The sequence below is a fragment of the Ylistrum balloti genome, unplaced genomic scaffold (assembly GCF_031769215.1).
Source record: "Ylistrum balloti isolate Yb309-2 unplaced genomic scaffold, AGI_CSIRO_Ybal_v1 Utg369818, whole genome shotgun sequence".
NCBI classification, from domain to species: Eukaryota; Metazoa; Mollusca; class Bivalvia; order Pectinida; family Pectinidae; genus Ylistrum; species Ylistrum balloti.
In genome coordinates this window covers 170,295-189,922 of record NW_026781987.1, presented here as the reverse complement: position 1 = coordinate 189,922, position 19,628 = coordinate 170,295, and the positions used below count along the sequence as shown (strand labels likewise).

Sequence of the window (19,628 nt, the reverse complement as noted above, 5' to 3'; positions counted from 1 at the left end):
AAAAATTATTGACATCCTCCTAAATTTACACACAAAAATTATTGTCATCCTCCTAAAAATACACACAAAAATTATGGTCATCCTCCTAAAAATACACACAAAAATTATTGTCATCCTCCTAAAAATACACACAAAAATTATTGTCATCCTCCTAAAAATACACACAAAAATTATTGTCATCCTCCTAAAAATACACACAAAAATTATTGACATCCTCCTAAATTTACACACAAAAATTATGGTCATCCTCCTAAATTTACACACAAAAATTATTGTCATCCTCCTAAAAATACACACAAAAATTATTGACATCCTCCTAAATTTACACACAAAAATTATTGTCATCACACACAAAAATTATTGTCATCCTAAAAATACACACAAAAATTAAAAATTTACACACAAAAATTATGGTCATCCTCCTAAAAATACACACAAAAATTATTGTCATCCTCCTAAAAATACACACAAAAATTATTGTCATCCTCCTAAAAATACACACAAAAATTATTGTCATCCTCCTAAATTTACACACAAAAATTATGGTCATCCTCCTAAAAATACACACAAAAATTATTGTCATCCTCCTAAATTTACACACAAAAATTATTGTCATCCTCCTAAAAATACACACAAAAATTATTGTCATCCTCCTAAAAATACACACAAAAATTATTGTCATCCTCCTAAAAATACACACAAAAATTATGGTCATCCTCCTAAAAATACACACAAAAATTATTGACATCCTCCTAAAAATACACACAAAAATTATGGTCATCCTCCTAAAAATACACACAAAAATTATTGTCATCCTCCTAAATTTACACACAAAAATTATGGTCATCCTCCTAAAAATACACACAAAAATTATGGTCATCCTCCTAAATTTACACACAAAAATTATGGTCATCCTCCTAAAAATACACACAAAAATTATTGTCATCCTCCTGAAAAATACACGTCAAATAAAATGTAATTTTTTTTATTCCTGAACAAAACACATAAAAATTCCAAAGTTCTGAAATACTGTTCTTTTCATTTTTGTGAAATTTTTAAGTTAGATGGCCATATAATCATGGAAGAATTAAGTGACCATTACAAAATCAGCACCTGCAAGTTGTCATCATATAAAATATTCAGTTTCATATCTGTATCCATCATAGAGTAAATAAACCGGAACAAAATCATGACAGCGTGGCAGACAAGGTTTACACTTTATATCCCCAACCATGAAATGTCGGAGACACAAAAAAGCAGTGTGTTAAGGATGAGTTGGAACTCTAGTTATAGTTATGTGGATGTACAACAATATTACCATACCCACTTCTGGCTTTTGAAAGGATAATTTTTGTTATCTTTTAGCCCTAAACACATGAAATTAATGTAATGTTGTAGACCTGACCAATGTTAAAGCTGCTGACAACACCAAATCCTCAGTCTAACATGCTCTCATTTGAGATGAAGTACAGCTATACTGTTAAGACTTGTAATAGTGACAGAGATGACCTACCTTGTCATCAAGCTGTGAGAGGAGGAAGACAACAGAAGAGTTCTGGTCCCATACCATCCTCCAGAAGTCTTCCACTGTATTCTCCAAGGGGTGCTGCGTCAGAATGAACTCATCCGTCTTGTTGTAACCCTGATAACAATGTCATCACTATTTATAGATACATTGTTAATTTGATTCCTGTATGAAATTCTGGTGGAGAAAGCCGTAACATCAGTTTTATTAATTTATCAGTATTTGGATAATTATCTTCAATATTCCTTATGTTAAGCCCATGATAAACAAGTTTTTATATGATGTAACATCTCATTGACCAGTCGAGAATTTCATTCACCTGCAGGTATGTAGCGTTGATGTAGTCTGATCCATCCACACCTGGTTTAGCAGGTAGAGGTACTCGTTTGACTGTCAATGGAACTAAATCATTGTTCCTGTTCTTGTTCTGGTTGATATTTTTATTGGCTGGGAACTTGTCCGTGTCCTTTGGTTTGTAGGCTGTCACCAGCTAAAGATGACAGATAACACACAATCAAAACCTCTTGCTGAAGGTCAATGACAGATAACACACAATCAATACCTCTTGCTGAGGTCAATGACAGATAACACACAATCAATACCTCTTGCTGAGGTCAATTAACAGTTTTACCAACTAAAGAAAATTTTCAATAAAATGAGTAAAATTTAAAGAATACATTCCATTTTCAGGATCCTGAATAATAAATCAGCAGTTTGTCATACTGATCACCTACCTTATACTGCCTCTCCAGGGCAGTCTCCTTCTCACTGTCATGAAGTTGTGAGATTTTGTCTATGTATCCTGTCAGGTCGCCATGTTTGATTTCTGTATCATTACTAAGTATATACTCAGCGATGGCATCATGTATCAACATATACTGCTCCTGTAACACAATGATAGCTGGACATGTGACTGTATCTGATATTTACAGGTAAATGTGCTACCATAAAGGACTATGTATAGTTTTGGCCTTTGGCTACCAAAATCCACAAAAGATTTAAAACCCATAATTAAATGATTAAATCTTAAAGTACTCAAATTTAGAGGACATCTCTTACACATTCTTAAAGACATTTATTGATTTATTTTTTCAGCTTTGGTTATCGTAGTAACAACCTAAAAAATTTTTATTAGGGAAATCTGAATGTAGTAAGCCAATTTTATCAAATTAAAAAGAAAGCTAGAAAAAATGTACTTAATAACATTGTTGATTCTGCCTTTAGCAGTTATGAGCTTGTAGTTAGAAGACCATTGGTTTTTGGTAATAAACTATACAAAGATATCTTAGCTATGAACCATCAAATTGTTCGTATTTCTGATTGTTATTGGCATTGTACATACCTCTGTTTGAACAAGGAACTTTCGTTGCCGTCGTATGTGGAGGAGAAATCCAGCAACATTAATAGTTCCTTTATCTTTCATCTCTTCTATCATACTGTCTATAAGGATGTAGGTCCCAGTTCTACCCACACCAGCACTGTAAAACATCATCATCATCATCATCATCATCATCATCATCATCATCATCATCCTCGTTACATTATCATCATCATCATCATCATCATCATCATCATCATCATCATCATCATCATAATCATCATCATCATCATCATTATTATCATTATAATTATCATTAGTATCATCATCGTTGTCGTTGTCATCGTCATCATCATCATAATAATCATCAGTCATCATCATCAGTCATCATCATCATCATCATCATCATCATCATCATAAGTATCATCATTGTCATCATCATCATTATCGTCAATCATCAATCATCATCATCATCATGCACCTGCCCCAAAAGGGTAAGGGGTAAGGGAGGGGATGTCAGTGTACTTACCTACAGTGAACTACTATTGGTCCTGCCCCTGGGGGGTTGATGTATGCTGACTTCTGTACAAACTTTAACACTGGTAATGTGAAGTCTGGAACACCATGATCTGGCCACTCAGTGTAATGGAAATGATACACTATCCGTTCAGAGTATTGCTACAAATGTTACAACAAATTTACATAAACTGTTATTGTCTGTTTTCATTATTATTAATAATCATTGTTCTATATCATAATACATACAGCTGGTTCATTTTCCCATTGAACAAAATAGTTTTGGTGTAAAAATATAGATTTTTATTTTAATTTGAATTACCACAATTGTATTAACTAGAATTTTTATACATTAAATAGTGCGTTTTACCTTTTTAAGTTTGGTGTTTTTCAATGAAAACATCCTGACAGTGTAGTGAGCCCGAGAAAACGTGTTGAGATGCTTGACCTGGATAGGTCCATATAATTCTATACCATCATCAGGCCAATACTGGTCACACTTCCTCTGTGGAAACCAAACATGACTAAATATAACGAGGAACAAGGAAAATTATATAAAGTTACTCTCAGAAGTAAGCAATACTTAAAAAAATTATTATGTGTCCAAAATTTCTCCAATATATATTTTAAAATGTTGACATCAAGGGTAGACAACTCTACATGTCTTGCACAAAAGTAGATGACGAATGTAGTTTGTATTTCTCCATAATGTTTCACTGCTTTTAGGTTTATTTATGCTCAATAAATTTTTTGATCAAAACTCTGATGTAATGTGTAATGTTCTTACTTTGCCACGCTCCACCAATTTTGTTATCATCACTATGACAACAGAGTTTTGTTCCCAAACCATCCTCCAGAAGTCAGCAAAGGTTGAGGGAAGAGGGCCTTGGGTAGCAATATAGGCTTTTGGTTTCTTATATCCCTAAACATGAATACAGCCAACAAATTCAGACTCTGTCAATATCCAACTGACAATCAGATATGCCAAACCTATTACTTAGATTTGAATTCATTTTGTTTTTAATTGGAAGCTTTTTTATTTCCTTTTGTATTTGTTTTGCTTTCATTCTAAATACCATAAGTACATTTAATGTTCCAGGTAACTTGTAATGAGATTCAGCTGAGGTAAAATAGAGTCCTGCATCAGAATACAGATTTCCAATTTTTAGCCATGTCAGTTATGATACTCACATCTGCATAATTAGCATTAATGTAATCTGAACTTCTCAAGCGGCCATTGATGGGTTTCAACATGACGCGACTATGGTCAACTACAAACAAAAATATCACTGACATTTATTTAAAACACATATCAATATCTGCAGCTAAAAACTTGTTGACTTGAGAATATCTGCCTTTGTATAATGAGCTGTTGTTGGTAAATGGCTACACAGTATACAGTAGGACCATAAACCTTGAAGGAGAGCACTGACAACATACTCAGAAGTTAACTTCTAGTAAAATAAGTGGAAAGTTTGTCTACTTAGAGCTAAACAGAAATATTTTTACAATTAAAGACTTATTCATTAATGCATTACAATCATTTTTCCATACTTCTGGGGTAAGATTACTTCACAGTTAAACCTTTGATAGTCTTTGTCAAAGTTTGAAAAACCTCAAACACTAGATTACTAATTTGTCCCTGTGTCATCAGCTGTTCAACTAACCACTAAATGTGACTCTATTCTTCCACATACTTACAAGCTATAATGTTGATGTATCTATTTTTAGACTTGTTTTCGTGTTGGTTAGATGCATCGGCACGTATAGTCCAGCCACAGGTCTGTTTGTTTATATCCTGGAAATAAAGTTAAGCGTATATGTAACATACCGTGTAATGTAAACACTATATGTATGGTAAACACCTAAGGTCTATTGATATTTCAAAGGTAAAGTTATCAAAGAACAGGTTTGCCAAGAAATCATATGTTTAGTCATCAACAAAACATTGTTTTAAATTTTTACTTCAGCATGACTAGATTTTCTTAGAAAATTGGATTTCTGAGTGATCGTTTACAAAAAATTAAGTATATCAAAAAGTTCATCAGTCATTTTGAAAAGAACTTGATTAAAATGAACTTGTTGACGACCATCAAATAATGCACAATGCTTCTGCTGATATTTAGGTTATTATCTTACAGCGAATTCCTGTGAGAATCCAACATCACTATCAGCATGTAGAGACTTGACATGTTGAAGAAAGTCCCCCACCGGTATAGGCTGATAACTGATCTCCTCTGTAAGTATAATGATAATCTGGTAAGATGTCAGGACAGAAATAGTATAGAAGTAATACTACAGACTTTTCTGTATAAGAGAACACAAAAGGAACACCATTGTTATGTTTTGAAAAACAGGCAACCACATACAAGATATAACTAAAAATCTGGCCTTCTTTCTTTTGAATCTGAATTGTAATGTCTAGTAAACACAGAAAATCCCCTGGATGATCACTATTACAAACTACACAGAAAATTATTTATAGTTTAAAACCACAAGTTTTTTATCAGATCCATAAAACACATGAACTTTTGATTCTGCTAACGTACCTAATGGCTCCGGTATATTGATCACAGTAGTCGGTGGTGAATTGTTATTGGTTGGTACAGCAAAGTAGTCAAATGCAGCCTGGTAGTACTTCCTGCATGTTAACGACCTGTAATTCACACAAAAGATTGTATAAAAAACACACAAGAGAAAAGCACCTCTTAAGACAAAATTAGATTAGATACAGTAGAGCCAAACAAGGAATATCTAATATCTAAAAACAAATGATTAGCAATTTGTCTTGGAAGTAAAGTCAAATACAAGATACTGCTTTGTACATCATGTGAAGCAGAATTTACAAAAATTATATCTATCCTACAAAGATTACTAGCATTTATTAATTATACTGATCCATTACCAGGATGCTAAAAGTAAAACCAGACAAAGTCATCTAAACAATGGCAGAGCTTTTTTAAACAAAGTCTTATCTGTTCTTTCGGCTGTTGGAGATAACCCTAGTGCCACTAATTTGGTCCTCACCTACATGCGATAAACACAAGCACAAACAAGAGGATGAACAAAAGGCCGCATACAATCCCAGCCACAATACCCGCTGACATGATTTCCTGATTGGCCTCTTCCATGGCAGCAGGATCTGGACAGAGATATCAAAAATGAGATTTTTATACATGGTAAATTCTACTTAGTAATCTACCGCAACAGAATCTGGATACAGACATTGAAATGAGACATTTATACATCATAAATTCTAGTTAGTTATCAACGGCAGTAGGATCTGGATAAGACATCGAAAATGAGACATTTATACATCATAAATTCTAGTTAGTTATCAACGGCAGTAGGATCTGGATAAAGACATCGAAAATGAGACATTTATACATCATAAATTCTAGTTAGTTATCAACGGCAGTAGGATCTGGATAAAGACATAAAAGGAAAGGGCTTGTCAAGGGTTACTCCAGCATTGTTAGAGATTTTACAACGGGAGATATTTATGACAGGCACCGTGTTGCAGTTGGCGCAATAATGTCAGAAAATAAAACGGCCGACCAGCCGCCACTTATGTTATAGGAGTAGTCAAGGCTATGCCTGTTGCGAAATTCCCTTTATATAATTTTGCTTTTATAGAATATTACTGCGGTGAAAAACATCAGTAAATTCACTAAATCTGAAATACCATACCAATTTTCACTTGTAATACAAAATAATGCTACACTGATAATACTTTCATATATATGTTATCTTATCTATACACTGGTAAGGAAACTCTTTAATGTCACATGATTCCATGGTGTGTAATCATATCAACTTCTACAATACATAATAATCCATGTGTAATTCTATCTCTCTATGTCATAGTCTCTACCACTCACATGAAAGAATAAATTAGAAAGGGGCATAACTCTTCCCATTCTGAAGATTTTTTTTGTCTGAGAACTAGTTACAAGTATGATAATAATGTACTAAACAGTAAAGTATATCTGGACAGACGATTACAAGGTACCATATTCTTAAGTAAGATCCAAACCAAGATTAGTTAGCAATCAAAACATCCTAAATATATGAAGAATTATAAATATTATATTACTAATGTTACAATATAAATACCATCAATGTTATATGTTTATCACGACTTTCGAATTCTCATTTGAGATTGGACATCTATCATCATGTTAATATTCAATAATATGAACCTCCTGTGAAGTTAATATCATGATGTCACTATGATACAGATAATTTTCGGAAGACGAAGCAAAGTGAACAGCTTATTTCACCTTAATTCTATTCATCATCTGATCAACTAATTATCATGTTTACCTTCAGTATAGATATAACCATCAGATAAGGATATATTGACCTCTAATTTACAGTTCAGGACTAATGAATATTCATGTTCATCTTAGCTGAAGTATGTACATTATATGATGAGTTATCCCACTCAGTAATGGATCCAAAAGACCTCAGTTTGGTGAATGATTTTTTATTTTAATTTTAATTTTAATGTTTTAATTTTTAAGCACCAGTTACAGTGTCTAAGTTTAGTCTCCTATTTGACAAAATGCTGTATGTACCTCTCTATAGTCAATAAGCTGTTGAGAAAGCATTATTTTTTCTCAAAAAAACAAAACAAATCAAAACAACTACCAAAGTAAAGCTATAAATATATGCATGCAAACTAAACATGTGCACAGGTGTGTCGATACAAAGGATACATTTATACAAGTACACATAAAAAAGCTTTATATTCTCAACACTTGATCCTATTTTGTGTTCTGAAAATTTCCATACAATGTCAGAGAAATACAATAAAAATGTTTGAACTTGAAACATTTTCTTGGTAAAATCTATTTTAGTCACATCCCTATAACTTCAAACCCATGTCCTCTTTCCAGACACCAAGATTAAGACACTTTGCTATAAGTACTGACACATGTCCGCTATCCAATTATCAATAAAACCTTCATTAGACACTTCCTTATAACTTCAGACACATGTCCTCTATTAAAATGTCATTAAAATCTTATTCAGACACAATGTTAAAACTACAGACATATGTCTTCGATTCAGATGTTTGATTTTATTTGGTATTAACTTGTTGGTGCCACATAAAGGTAATCACTTTTAAGTCCTTCACTGTACACCTGTTAAAAGATTCAGAGTTGCTGATCTGTCCACATGGAACAGGCACAGGTGTAGAGCACCATAAAGTGACAATGTCAATATTTAATTCTACAACAATTGCTGGCTGTTCATGAAAGCCATTTGTGATTAATTTTTACATTATTGCCTCAAATGAAAGTCAGTGTGGCTTAGGAAGGAGGACCTCATTCAGTTCAGGTCATTTTAAGGCCACAGAAACATTTCAATATTGGTTCATCAGGCAAAGGTCACAATAGGGTTTCTAATAGACATATTGACTTTGGTGGCCAATACTGACAAATCTTTATAAAATGGACAAGAGATAAGGAATATTCCACAATTATTTGCGGAAAAGCTGTAAATCATCAGTTCCTGTGAAAAATATTATAATTGACCCATGATAAAAAATCACGTGGCAGCCAAAGGAGAACATATATCAAATAGCCAGACTGATATGTAACTACCGTACTTAATTTGTTTGGCAGTTTTTAATTATGGTGAATAGAGATTAATACTTTACGAAGGAAACCATGCAAGAAATCTAACACTATCTGTGGAGAAATAAAAAATATATCTTGTTTTTACTAAATGTACAAGTGAGTTAAAACTTACAAAGTGAAATGAAATTAATCAACAACAACCAAACCAAAATGGGGTTTGAGGAGAGGGGTGATAGTAAGAGGGAGGGCAAGGGGGTAACATGGGAAAGATTAGTAATTGATAAAGGGGAGAGGGCATGGTAGCAATGTGTGAAAGACTAGTAATGGAAAGAGGGCAACGGTCAAGGGGCAATGCGGGAAAGACCATTAATGAAGGGAGGGGAAACGGGCAATGGGGTGGTTTGGAAAAGAATAGAAATGGAAGGCAGGAATCGGGGGAATGGGGTGATGGGTATGATGGAAAGACCAATAATGGAGGGAAGGGAGATGGGGTATGGAGGGAAATATAAGTAATGAAAGGATGGGAGAGGGTGATGTAGGAAGAGGAGAGGTAGTGATAGACCAATGTGAGAGATGATGAGGTGGGAGAAGAGAAGATGGAAGATGGACAAAGGAATGATTTGGGAGATGGTTTGATAGGAGAAGGGGAGATCGAAGGTGGACCATGGAATGGTATGGAAGATGGTGGGGTTGGAGAAGGGGAGATGGAAGGTGGACCATGGAATGGTATGGGAGATGGTTTGGTAGGAGAAGGGGAGATGGAAGGTGGACCATGGAATGGTATGGGAGATGGTTTGGTAGGAGAAGGGGAGATGGAAGGTGGACCATGGAATGGTATGGGAGATGGTTTGGTAGGAGAAGGGGAGATGGAAGGTGGACCATGGAATGGTATGGGAGATGGTTGGGTAGGAGAAGGGGAGATGGAAGGTGGACCATGGAATGGTATGGGAGATGGTTTGGTAGGAGAAGGGGAGATGGAAGGTGGACCATGGAATGAATTGGGAGATGCCCAAATTTGGGCAAAGGCAATTGATTGAATAAACAAAGCTAGACAGATGGAAATTGGATAATGGAAAAATAAGGGAGATGAGAAGATGACAATTAGAAAGTGTGAAAAAGCAGAATTGGATAGTGTGATGAGAAAGGGGCAGTGAGAAATGGAAAGTTAGGAATGGGGAAGATTGGGTATATCCTGTACAAGTCAGAAAATAAAATTTAAGAGTGAAACACAAAATGAGTTGGTGATACACCTAACAAAAGCATTTCAATGATGATAATTCTATAAGTATGATGTGTGTTTTATAAATGATATGGTATTACAGGATATCAGTTCAAAATAATCTGTTACAAGTGTCACAATAAACTTATGTTTTCTATAGTCAAGTCAGAACTGGTCAAAAGAATAATGACATTTATATAACACAAGATATACCGGTATATGCTTTTAAGAAGGAATATGCTTTTTTAGGTTATTTGTAAGTATTCACACAATAAGTTGTTCTATAGGTTAAGTCAACCCCTATAATGCATGGTTAGATAAATCAGATATAAGGACGTTAGTGGTTTTATTGGAGTAACACACAGGGATTAAAGTGTGCACAGCCAGGAAAGCTTTGTTAAATACTTCACTCCCTCCTTCGGATTCTTAATCATCTTTTACCTAGATATTCATTTTACCAAATTTTGAAAACGTTTTGAAAACTTTGTAAGCTCTCAAAATCCAAACCGTTTTAAACATTTTCCATGCTATTTAGAGAAGATTTACAGAAATCATTTCACTTTTTTGTAAGAATGCACACTATCATCAGTGAGAAAGTTTTGCCAGTTACACCAAATAGTTTCTTAATCATCATACCTGCATTTACAAAAAAAAAATAAGACACTTTTGAAATATCTTTAAAATTTGACCGTGGAAATAATTCTAACTCACTGACATAAACCATTAAATAATTCTGTGAAATCTTGATAAATAATTATCTTCTTTATTTTTTAACACCATCTTAAAATTTTTGGATTGGGGAGTTAATAAACTGAGGGATGTTAAGCTTGGATAAGTGATGGGACGATGATGGTCAGACTCCATACATTTAGGGTACCTAGAGCATAACATCACTGGGAAATAGCTATTGCATGCACAGGAGGGAATGAAGAGCCTCGTGTCAAGTGGTGTACAATATCAGACAAAAAATGATGAAAATAGAACAGAAACAAAAATGTGACAACAGTAATAGTAAGGGACTTTCACCTGTACTGATAGTGGTGTTATTGATATAATCTGAAAAGGGAGATAATCACACATTAGTAGAAAAAAAAACACAAGACAGCATGTGATTGTTTGATTACAAATTAATGCAAAACACAAAACAGATGTGATTTGTCAATCACAATCAAAGGAAACACAAGATGTCATTCACTTGTTGATGTTAATGGAAAATACAAGACAAGTTGTGACTGGTTTTTTATAATCAATAGATCACAAGATGTCATGTGACTTATTAATAGGAAAATACAAGATAGTCATTGACTGGCTCATTACAATCAATGGAACACAAGATGTCATGTGACTTATTAATCAAAAATACAAAACAGTCTGTGATTGGCTCATTACAAACAATATTACACAAGATATTATGTGATTGGTTGAATACGATCAATTTAAAGATTCTAAATTTAATTATCATGGTGACACAAATAAAATGCATGCCAGACACAACAAAATTAATTGTAAACACAAATATACTGTATCATAGAGTTAGTTCTTGTAAAATCTCCTGTATTTCCAAGAATAATGTCATCGTTATCTTGTTTCTAATTCCTAGTAACACTTGTGAAAAAAGAAAACTTCTCTGGATCAATAGTTATTATATTTCCAGTAAAGTATATCCAACACACCACTACTGGTATCTTTATAGATACATACATAATGGACTCAGGACATTTTAACCTCGGAACATATATCATTATAAAGATATAGGAATCACTTTTTACATTCTTTCAGCACCTAATCAAGATAACAAATCACAAACAGAGAACATTGTTTAACTTTCATTATCAAATCCACAGTGAAAATTTACTGTTATGAATGTTCTGATATTGTTAATAAGGAGTAATGATAAAAACAACTGTGCTAGGTTATATGTACAATATATATACTGTAAACAAATAACCTGTTCCCTAAAAATAAAGATAGACATGTTTCCCTTGATGATAAGTCAGTGTGTTGTATCAAAACCATCCCTCATTGTTACAGGTAATAAGCAAAAGCTAAATAAAAACACTATCCCAATACCCTATATTGAGGACTATAAGGCCATGCTCACTAATAAGACCAACCTTGTCAATATATATTAAGGATAAAATGGTCATATCCAGTAAGAATACTGCCCTTTGTCACTATATCAAGGGATGATAAGGCTATGCTCAGTATTAAGGCCATCCCTTGTCACTCTGTATAAGGGACAAAATTGAACCCACTGTCACTCTATATAAGGGACAATTAGACCATGTTCACTAACAGGACCACCAGCTGTCACTCTTTATAACGGAAAATATGGCCATGTTCAGTAATATGAATACCCCTTGTCACTATATTTAAGATGATAAGCCATGTCCAGTAATATGACTACCCCTTGTCACTATATATAAGGGACAATTAGACCATGCTTAGTAAAAATTGAAATCAGATCAGACAGCATCACATTTAGCTGAAAATAAGCTCATGTCAAGCGGTAATAAGCAAACTTAAATATTTGATAAGCTTAGTAGAAATGTCAACAAAATGTCATCAAGCTCCAGTTATAAGCTTACATCCTATTTTAAGTCAGAAGTTTTTTTTTCCCCGTTGGGTGCAACATTTAACAACATTAAGTTGGATATTTTCCCTTCTTTTTTTCTTTATATCTGTTTCTACAACCAATTATATGAAACTTGAACATTTCTTTCAAGAAGTAGTGATAATAATAATTTACTGCTACATCAAAGATGTTTGCCAGCCAGTCATTTTGTTTCTCTGATCAGTTCCAAAATTGAACATACACAAACAGGGACCAAGGAGAATCTACACACAAACTTTGAGAAAAATCCTTGGGGTACTTTTCAAATAGTGACAACAAACTTTCAGTCATTATGTTTTTCTGATCAGTCCCAAAATCAAAAAGAGTACAATTAGGGACCAAAAAGAGCCTATTTGTTGAATTTGAAAAGGTCCTATTCTGTGCTGCTAAAGAAATAGCAATAACATGTTTATGGACAGACAAACCAAATAGGGTAATTTGAACAGCCAACCATCAGATGAGAGTCAAAAACTGAATTATGTTAAGGATATATCTATTGGATTCTCATAATATTGACCAAAGTGGTTTGTAAACTTGAGTTCACAACAGAAAACAAATAATGCATTGTAAATTTGTATGGTTATCCTCTCTAAATCTTTGTAGGACAGTCCTTCTTTTATCAAAGTTATCCTAAATCCTTATTTTCCTATGTCTTTGTTGGGTTGACAATCTCTCACTCTTTGTTCCATTATAACATTGTACAATTGTTATATCTATAATTCTGCTTTAAGGTAACTTTGTAGGGTGGGTATGTTTAAACAGTGTTCAGTCATAAGTTTAAAGTAAAAGGAAAGTTATTGCCAAAAACTGAAGTATACAACAGATATATGTAGATTTCCTTTTTTGGGTATATATCCTTATAGATGTAACTTGTTGACACTGCTTGTCACTCGTTAAACTCTACAAGTATAATCATCAGACATAAATAACACTGTACACAACAAGAAAGCTATGTTTAGTAATGGTAAAAGCCACATTTACACAATGTATCTTGTACACAATAAATATCTAGACGCAAGATCAAAATCAGTAGGATAAATCAAATACTACCCTGCTTTAACACAGAGGTCTTTACACAATTGATTTACTACAGACTCTATCTATACATTTAGTCTCGAAACCAAAATATCTCCCTTTACTAGTGCATTTACAACATCATTTGCTTTGCACTTATTTGACCTTTGACTTGGGGAAAAAAGGTCAGGGTGATCTAAATACAGTGTACCTAAAGCTTGCAAAACATCATACTGATTTTTTTCCAATTTGACTTTTGACCTAGTTGTGAAGGTTATAGTGATCTACCTAAATTTGATCAACAGTCTAAAGGTTTCAGAAAACAAAGTACTAACATGGCTCCAATTTGACCTTTGACCTAAATGTGACATCCAATGGTGTCATTTCTCACTAGTACAAGTATCTTTCAAGTTTCATCAACAAGTTTTAAAACTATTTTTAATTAACGTGTAACAACTACGACATGAATTTCACTATGGAACACCAACCTCATCCAAGAACAACAGGCCATCTTCAAATTTTATCTACAGGTGCCAATCAGTTTAAAAATTACAGCATAGAGAATCAAAATAATTTGTAATAGTATATACTACTGTACTTCTACTTTTTGTGAAAACAGCAATGTTATATTAGATATTTTAGGTATCGTTATAGTGTATATGGATATTTCACAACTACATCATATTTTTGATAAATTATGTTTCAATTTGACTTTGAATACTGAACATTTCAAAAGTCCAATACTTGATACATTGCTGTTGCTCTGAACTAATTTAGGTTACACAACTGTTATCACATGTACTGAAAACTACATTACTTATGTCACTGGCCTCCGACTGATCTACAACACAGAACAACAGACTACAGTGATACTAAAGCCCAAATCCTGAAAGCAACACACTACTGAAACAGCATACAGTTAAAAGTACCTGTGTAGTAACATATCAGGCTGTACATATCTCTCCTCAGTGTTAAGTTATACCTTCTGTAGTGGTATTGTTTTCTTGTCTGCAGCTATTTTTTGCTGGGTTTATCACCAATGTAACAGTGAGGGTCATTCTGAGGCTACCCCATGGAATAGTATACAGATGGCATCAACAGCATTCGGGTTAAAGTGTCTTGCCCAAGAATACAACCACGTCACCACAACCTGGTCTGTTTCTCAGCTTCCTGAGAAGCGCAAACGCCAAGAGTAGGGAGTGTTGAACGAGGCACCTAAGTTCTGAGGTTACGAAGACACTGAGCTATTGTGGCCCCTAGTGGTAGTAAATTGTGATAGGTAAAGGTAATTACTAGAAATATAACAGAAAGCTGATCAGCAGCTTCATCTTGTGCTGATGCTTCTGACTCGCCATAGTATAACTTATAGTGTTTATACTATGTGCTGATGCTTCTGACTCGCCATAGTATAACTTATAGTGTTTATACTATGTGCTGATGCTTCTGACTCGCCATAGTATAACTTATAGTGTTTATATCTACAATGATGCAATTCTCTGGCTTTAAATTGTTTATTTACCTCATTATTTTCTCTCTGGCACATTTTGTTTGTTCTAGTTTTAAGTTATGTGTTGTAATGTAAGGAAGTATTACAAATATTACAATAATTCTGTAGGGTTTATTCTGTGGTGATATCATACAACCTTATAGCCTAGAATACTCTTTACTTTATATAGGTTTAAATTCCAGATCAACAATGAAAAATCAAAAGATGAACACTAAACCCTTCAGTATAAACCCGCTTTAGACTTGGTATCACAAATCTGGACTCACAAGGATTTCAAACTGAAAAAAGTATTAACGAAAATTTAATTATTATAATCATGATTTTGAGAGAAAAATCCTAGACCTTCAGTATTTCAGTGAAGTGTTTAAAGGCCTCTGATCCAGATAAATAGGCTTAATAAGCCTGTGTCCTGTATGTTATTATTATCATTATTATTAATAAACTGATGTGGGAAGCTGTGTTCTAGTTTTAACAATAGTGACTGGTGTTTTCTGGCTTGAAATATCTCAGACACTTGTGTCTGTATATAACAGACAAAAACCAATACAACGGGCTTAAAGTACAGACTGACAAGTTTCATTTACGACACCGACATCTTACGAATTGTGAACAAACTGTGGTTTTTTATGTATTTTGATGCTGTAAAGTACAACATATTTACAATTTAGTAAATATAAACTACTTGAAATCAAACTCTGACTAACATGCTAGTAATAACAACAACCTGAACATGCAGACAAAGACACGGCTGAAGTAAAACTCAGTGTGTTGTACCTTAACAGGATCATGCAGGGGTGAGGAAAAAGTTTTCATATGAAAAAAATAACCATGGCTGCAGCCTTTTTGACAGAATCCATTTCTCATTTTCTGTATTGAAATGCAGCATTCATATACAAGATAAGAAAAGAAATATCTTTCTTTTGTTTGTTATCATATTCATTTAGATAATCTATTGTCTTCATGTACATATAAAGTTGATTAACAAAATTTTTTATAATATTTTCTGGGTTTTTTTTGGTGTTTTTATTTTTGTAATTATTTCCTTAATGAAAAAAAACCCTAATTTACAGAGTGAAATCATCTAAAAGGCAAAGTACTACCCATGAATCTAACAATACAGATAACCAAAGTATGAAGCCTTGTCCTCTATGTGTAATGATAGACGAGAGATGACAATAAGAGAGATGATGATGATGAGAGAGGATTCAATCTATAGTGGTTCATGGTCACCATTCACAATGCTGGAAGTAGATTTAGGTGAAACAAGAGTACATGTGACATTGGAACAAGGAGTACAATAGGATAATCACCTTCGTTTGTTTCATTTTGAATATCTCCTGTAAAAAACAGAGGTGGGAGAGGTTTAATTCCGAGTAATATCTAGATATTGCAGATCAAAAAAGTGTATGGTTTGTTAAGATGGAAATCTCTAAAAGATTTGTTCATGTAAAATGCAACACATACATTCTAAACCAAATTAAAACAGAAAAACCCTGGAATTAGAAATACTTTTATGTAACACCATCATAAAATAGCACAACAACTATTATAGAGAAATTAGTATTAGTTGTACATAGTAAATCAAACATAATGTCAAATATCATGTATATGACGGTGAGCATTAAAACTGATTAAAATTGATGTATTGTTGTTAAAACAGTGAATAAATAATGTAATTATATAATTAGCATATGTGTTATTATTATATGAGGGAATTAAGGGCTCGTCGGGTGAGGGTGAGGGCAAGTTCCGGAATCTGTTCGCGCGCTTATAGCAAAAAAAATTTGGTTTGGCGAAACTGAATTTTGACCCAGAGCTAGCCCTGATAATGATACCAATGTGACATGTGTACACTAGTAAGTGAACTGAAGTGGGCCACCAGTTAACAGCACGTATGAAGTCAAACCAAGGTCTCTATACACAGACATTCTTAAGTTGAAAATTGCCCGTGATACATTACAGATAGAAAAAGTCTTCAAGATGCTGGGTGTTTAATCTGTATCAATGGCAAGAATCCACACGTCCTCCTCTAGTTATAAAGAATTCTCAATATGTATTTTATATAGAAGTCATTTGTTAATATTCACAACATTCAAGACAACTAGATTTCAGAAGAAATAAAGCTAGAATATTTTCTCTCGGCTATTCCACTATTATTTTGACGATCAAACACAGTTTGCACATATTTTCCAGAAAACACATCAATAAATTTTCTTTGTCGAAGTGAAAACAATAAACTATAGTAAACACTTCACTGAGCAGGGACAAAAACCTCTTGTGTACCTATGGTCTAAATCTATTTTAATAGTTTCTATCTATTTCATTTAATTGTTTTTAGTGTAAATAACACCAACAAACCACAAAGATATTAAATTAAGAAAATATATGATGAAAAGATTATAATTAACTGATTTGGAAATTAAACGAAATATTTTGCTTGTGTCTGAAACTCATCCTGATAATACAGATTGCCATGCAAAGCAGGTTTTGACTAAATCTGTAATTACTAGATACATGTTTGTTAAAGGAGCTGATGAAGAAAAAGGTTACAGAGAATTGGCTGTGGGGATACAATATATAATGTTTTTTGTGCGAAGATGTGTAGTCAGTAATGTTGGCAGTGCTCGTTATGACATACCTATTAGTTCAAACGTGATCCAATCAGTGAACTGTCCACTGTATTTCTGTTGTTTAACAATGCTCTTGGTGATGGCAGCCATTCGCAGCTTGTAGACTCGGTTACTAGGCAGATTGGTGATATTCAACTGCATGTAAGAAAACAGTAATTTGTTTGTCACAGAACTTTGGTTTCATAAATTCAAATATGTACTTATCATCTGTAAATTTGGGTTAGATCATTTCTAAAAACTTTGATCCAGTCATTTCTATATATAATCAGCTAATTTTGTGTAGGTTTTATAAATGGTTAAGCTAGTGCTTACCTTATGAAATAAATCAGTTTGTGCTTACCTTTTGCTTGGTTCAGCTGGTTTTTACCTTTTGAATAGTTCTATTGTGCTTACCTTTTGAATGGTCCTGTCTGTTTTTTTTTTCAATAGTTCTATTGTGCTTACCTTTTGAATGGTCCTGTCTGTGTTTTCTTTTTCAATAATTCAGTTTGTGCTTACCTTTTGAATGGTCCTGTCTGTGCTTTCTTTTTCAATAATTCAGTTTGTGCTTACCTTTTGAATGGTCCTGTCTGTGTTTTCTTTTTCAATAATTCAGTTTGTGCTTACCTTTTGAATGGTCCTGTCTGTGTTTTCTTTTTCAATAATTCAGTTTGTGCTTACCTTTTGAATGGTCCTGTCTGTGTTTTCTTTTTCAATAATTCAGTTTGTGCTTACCTTTTGAATGGTCCTGTCTGTGTTTTCTTTTTCAATAGTTTAATTGGTGCTTACCTTTTGAATGGGTGCCTCCACAACAAGAGGTTTATGGAAGAAGGAGCTAGTGTCCTTGTATTCAATGGCATAGTAATTAACTATACGATAGAACTTCTTTGGTTGTTCCCACTGTACAAACACACTATTGGAACCTGTCACAGTGACGTTGAGTCCAGTCGGCTGGCCGGGACCTGAGCAGGAATACATAATGCAATATAAATCCTAAATATCAGTCAAAATTACAAAATCAAGTGCACAATATCAGATTGTCTTTACCATTGACTTGTTTTTTAATCTTTTACAGCTTAAAAATCACCATAATTTAAGAGACATTCAAATTTGAGCACATTATCAAACTTTTGAAAAATGTGGTTATTGAAAAACAGATGCACTCACAGTGTATATTATAGAAAACATTATACAAACTGAAATTAAGAATCAGAAGTGCTAAATATATATAGTACATATGTACTTTGTGAGTGACTGCTTTACCTGTGACATCAGTTAGAGCAGGGTAAGAGTCACTGAACTCTCCATTTCCACCTCCGGTGAAGGCACGCACTCGTACCCTGTACTGAGTGTAGGGTTCTGTCAACATCAAATTCTTTATCAATTCCTAATGTAATTTTTTGATACCATGCTTTGTTTTTATTGATTTTATTATAGACTTAAGTTCAATAGTATCCCCACTTCAAAGGGAACAATTAATTTACAGAATGAAAACATGATTCCTAGGGTGAAAAGTCAGCAGTACACATCTAACTGACAATTACTACCAAGGTTACTACTGACAGATCAAACATTCCTAAATGATACCCAAGGTTATGTCAAAATATATATATACATCTATTGCTAAATTGAATACAGAAGCTGTATGTTAAGTACTGCCATCCTCCCCCAGGTTGCTTCTGACAATCCCAACCTATATAGATTAGATATGTGAACCT

General features: G+C 33.6%; 1 protein-coding gene across 1 annotated transcript in view; it reads right to left on the bottom strand.

The window, feature by feature from the left end:
• Positions 1–19,628, bottom strand: part of LOC132544996 (tyrosine-protein phosphatase 99A-like) — a 39,072-nt gene that overhangs the window by 8,716 nt on the left and 10,728 nt on the right. Inside the window, exons 8-25 of the mRNA XM_060208661.1 lie at positions 19,174–19,269; positions 18,709–18,872; positions 17,972–18,108; positions 17,936–17,939; positions 17,262–17,284; positions 14,777–14,802; positions 6,387–6,501; positions 5,909–6,015; positions 5,499–5,596; positions 5,061–5,157; positions 4,551–4,630; positions 4,147–4,281; positions 3,730–3,864; positions 3,373–3,521; positions 2,868–3,003; positions 2,260–2,409; positions 1,845–2,015; positions 1,514–1,642 (exon numbers count right to left, since the gene is read on the bottom strand). Coding sequence (XP_060064644.1) covers positions 1,514–1,642; positions 1,845–2,015; positions 2,260–2,409; positions 2,868–3,003; positions 3,373–3,521; positions 3,730–3,864; positions 4,147–4,281; positions 4,551–4,630; positions 5,061–5,157; positions 5,499–5,596; positions 5,909–6,015; positions 6,387–6,501; positions 14,777–14,802; positions 17,262–17,284; positions 17,936–17,939; positions 17,972–18,108; positions 18,709–18,872; positions 19,174–19,269 — 1,952 coding nt within the window. The remainder of the gene's footprint in view (positions 1–1,513; positions 1,643–1,844; positions 2,016–2,259; positions 2,410–2,867; positions 3,004–3,372; positions 3,522–3,729; positions 3,865–4,146; positions 4,282–4,550; positions 4,631–5,060; positions 5,158–5,498; positions 5,597–5,908; positions 6,016–6,386; positions 6,502–14,776; positions 14,803–17,261; positions 17,285–17,935; positions 17,940–17,971; positions 18,109–18,708; positions 18,873–19,173; positions 19,270–19,628) is intronic.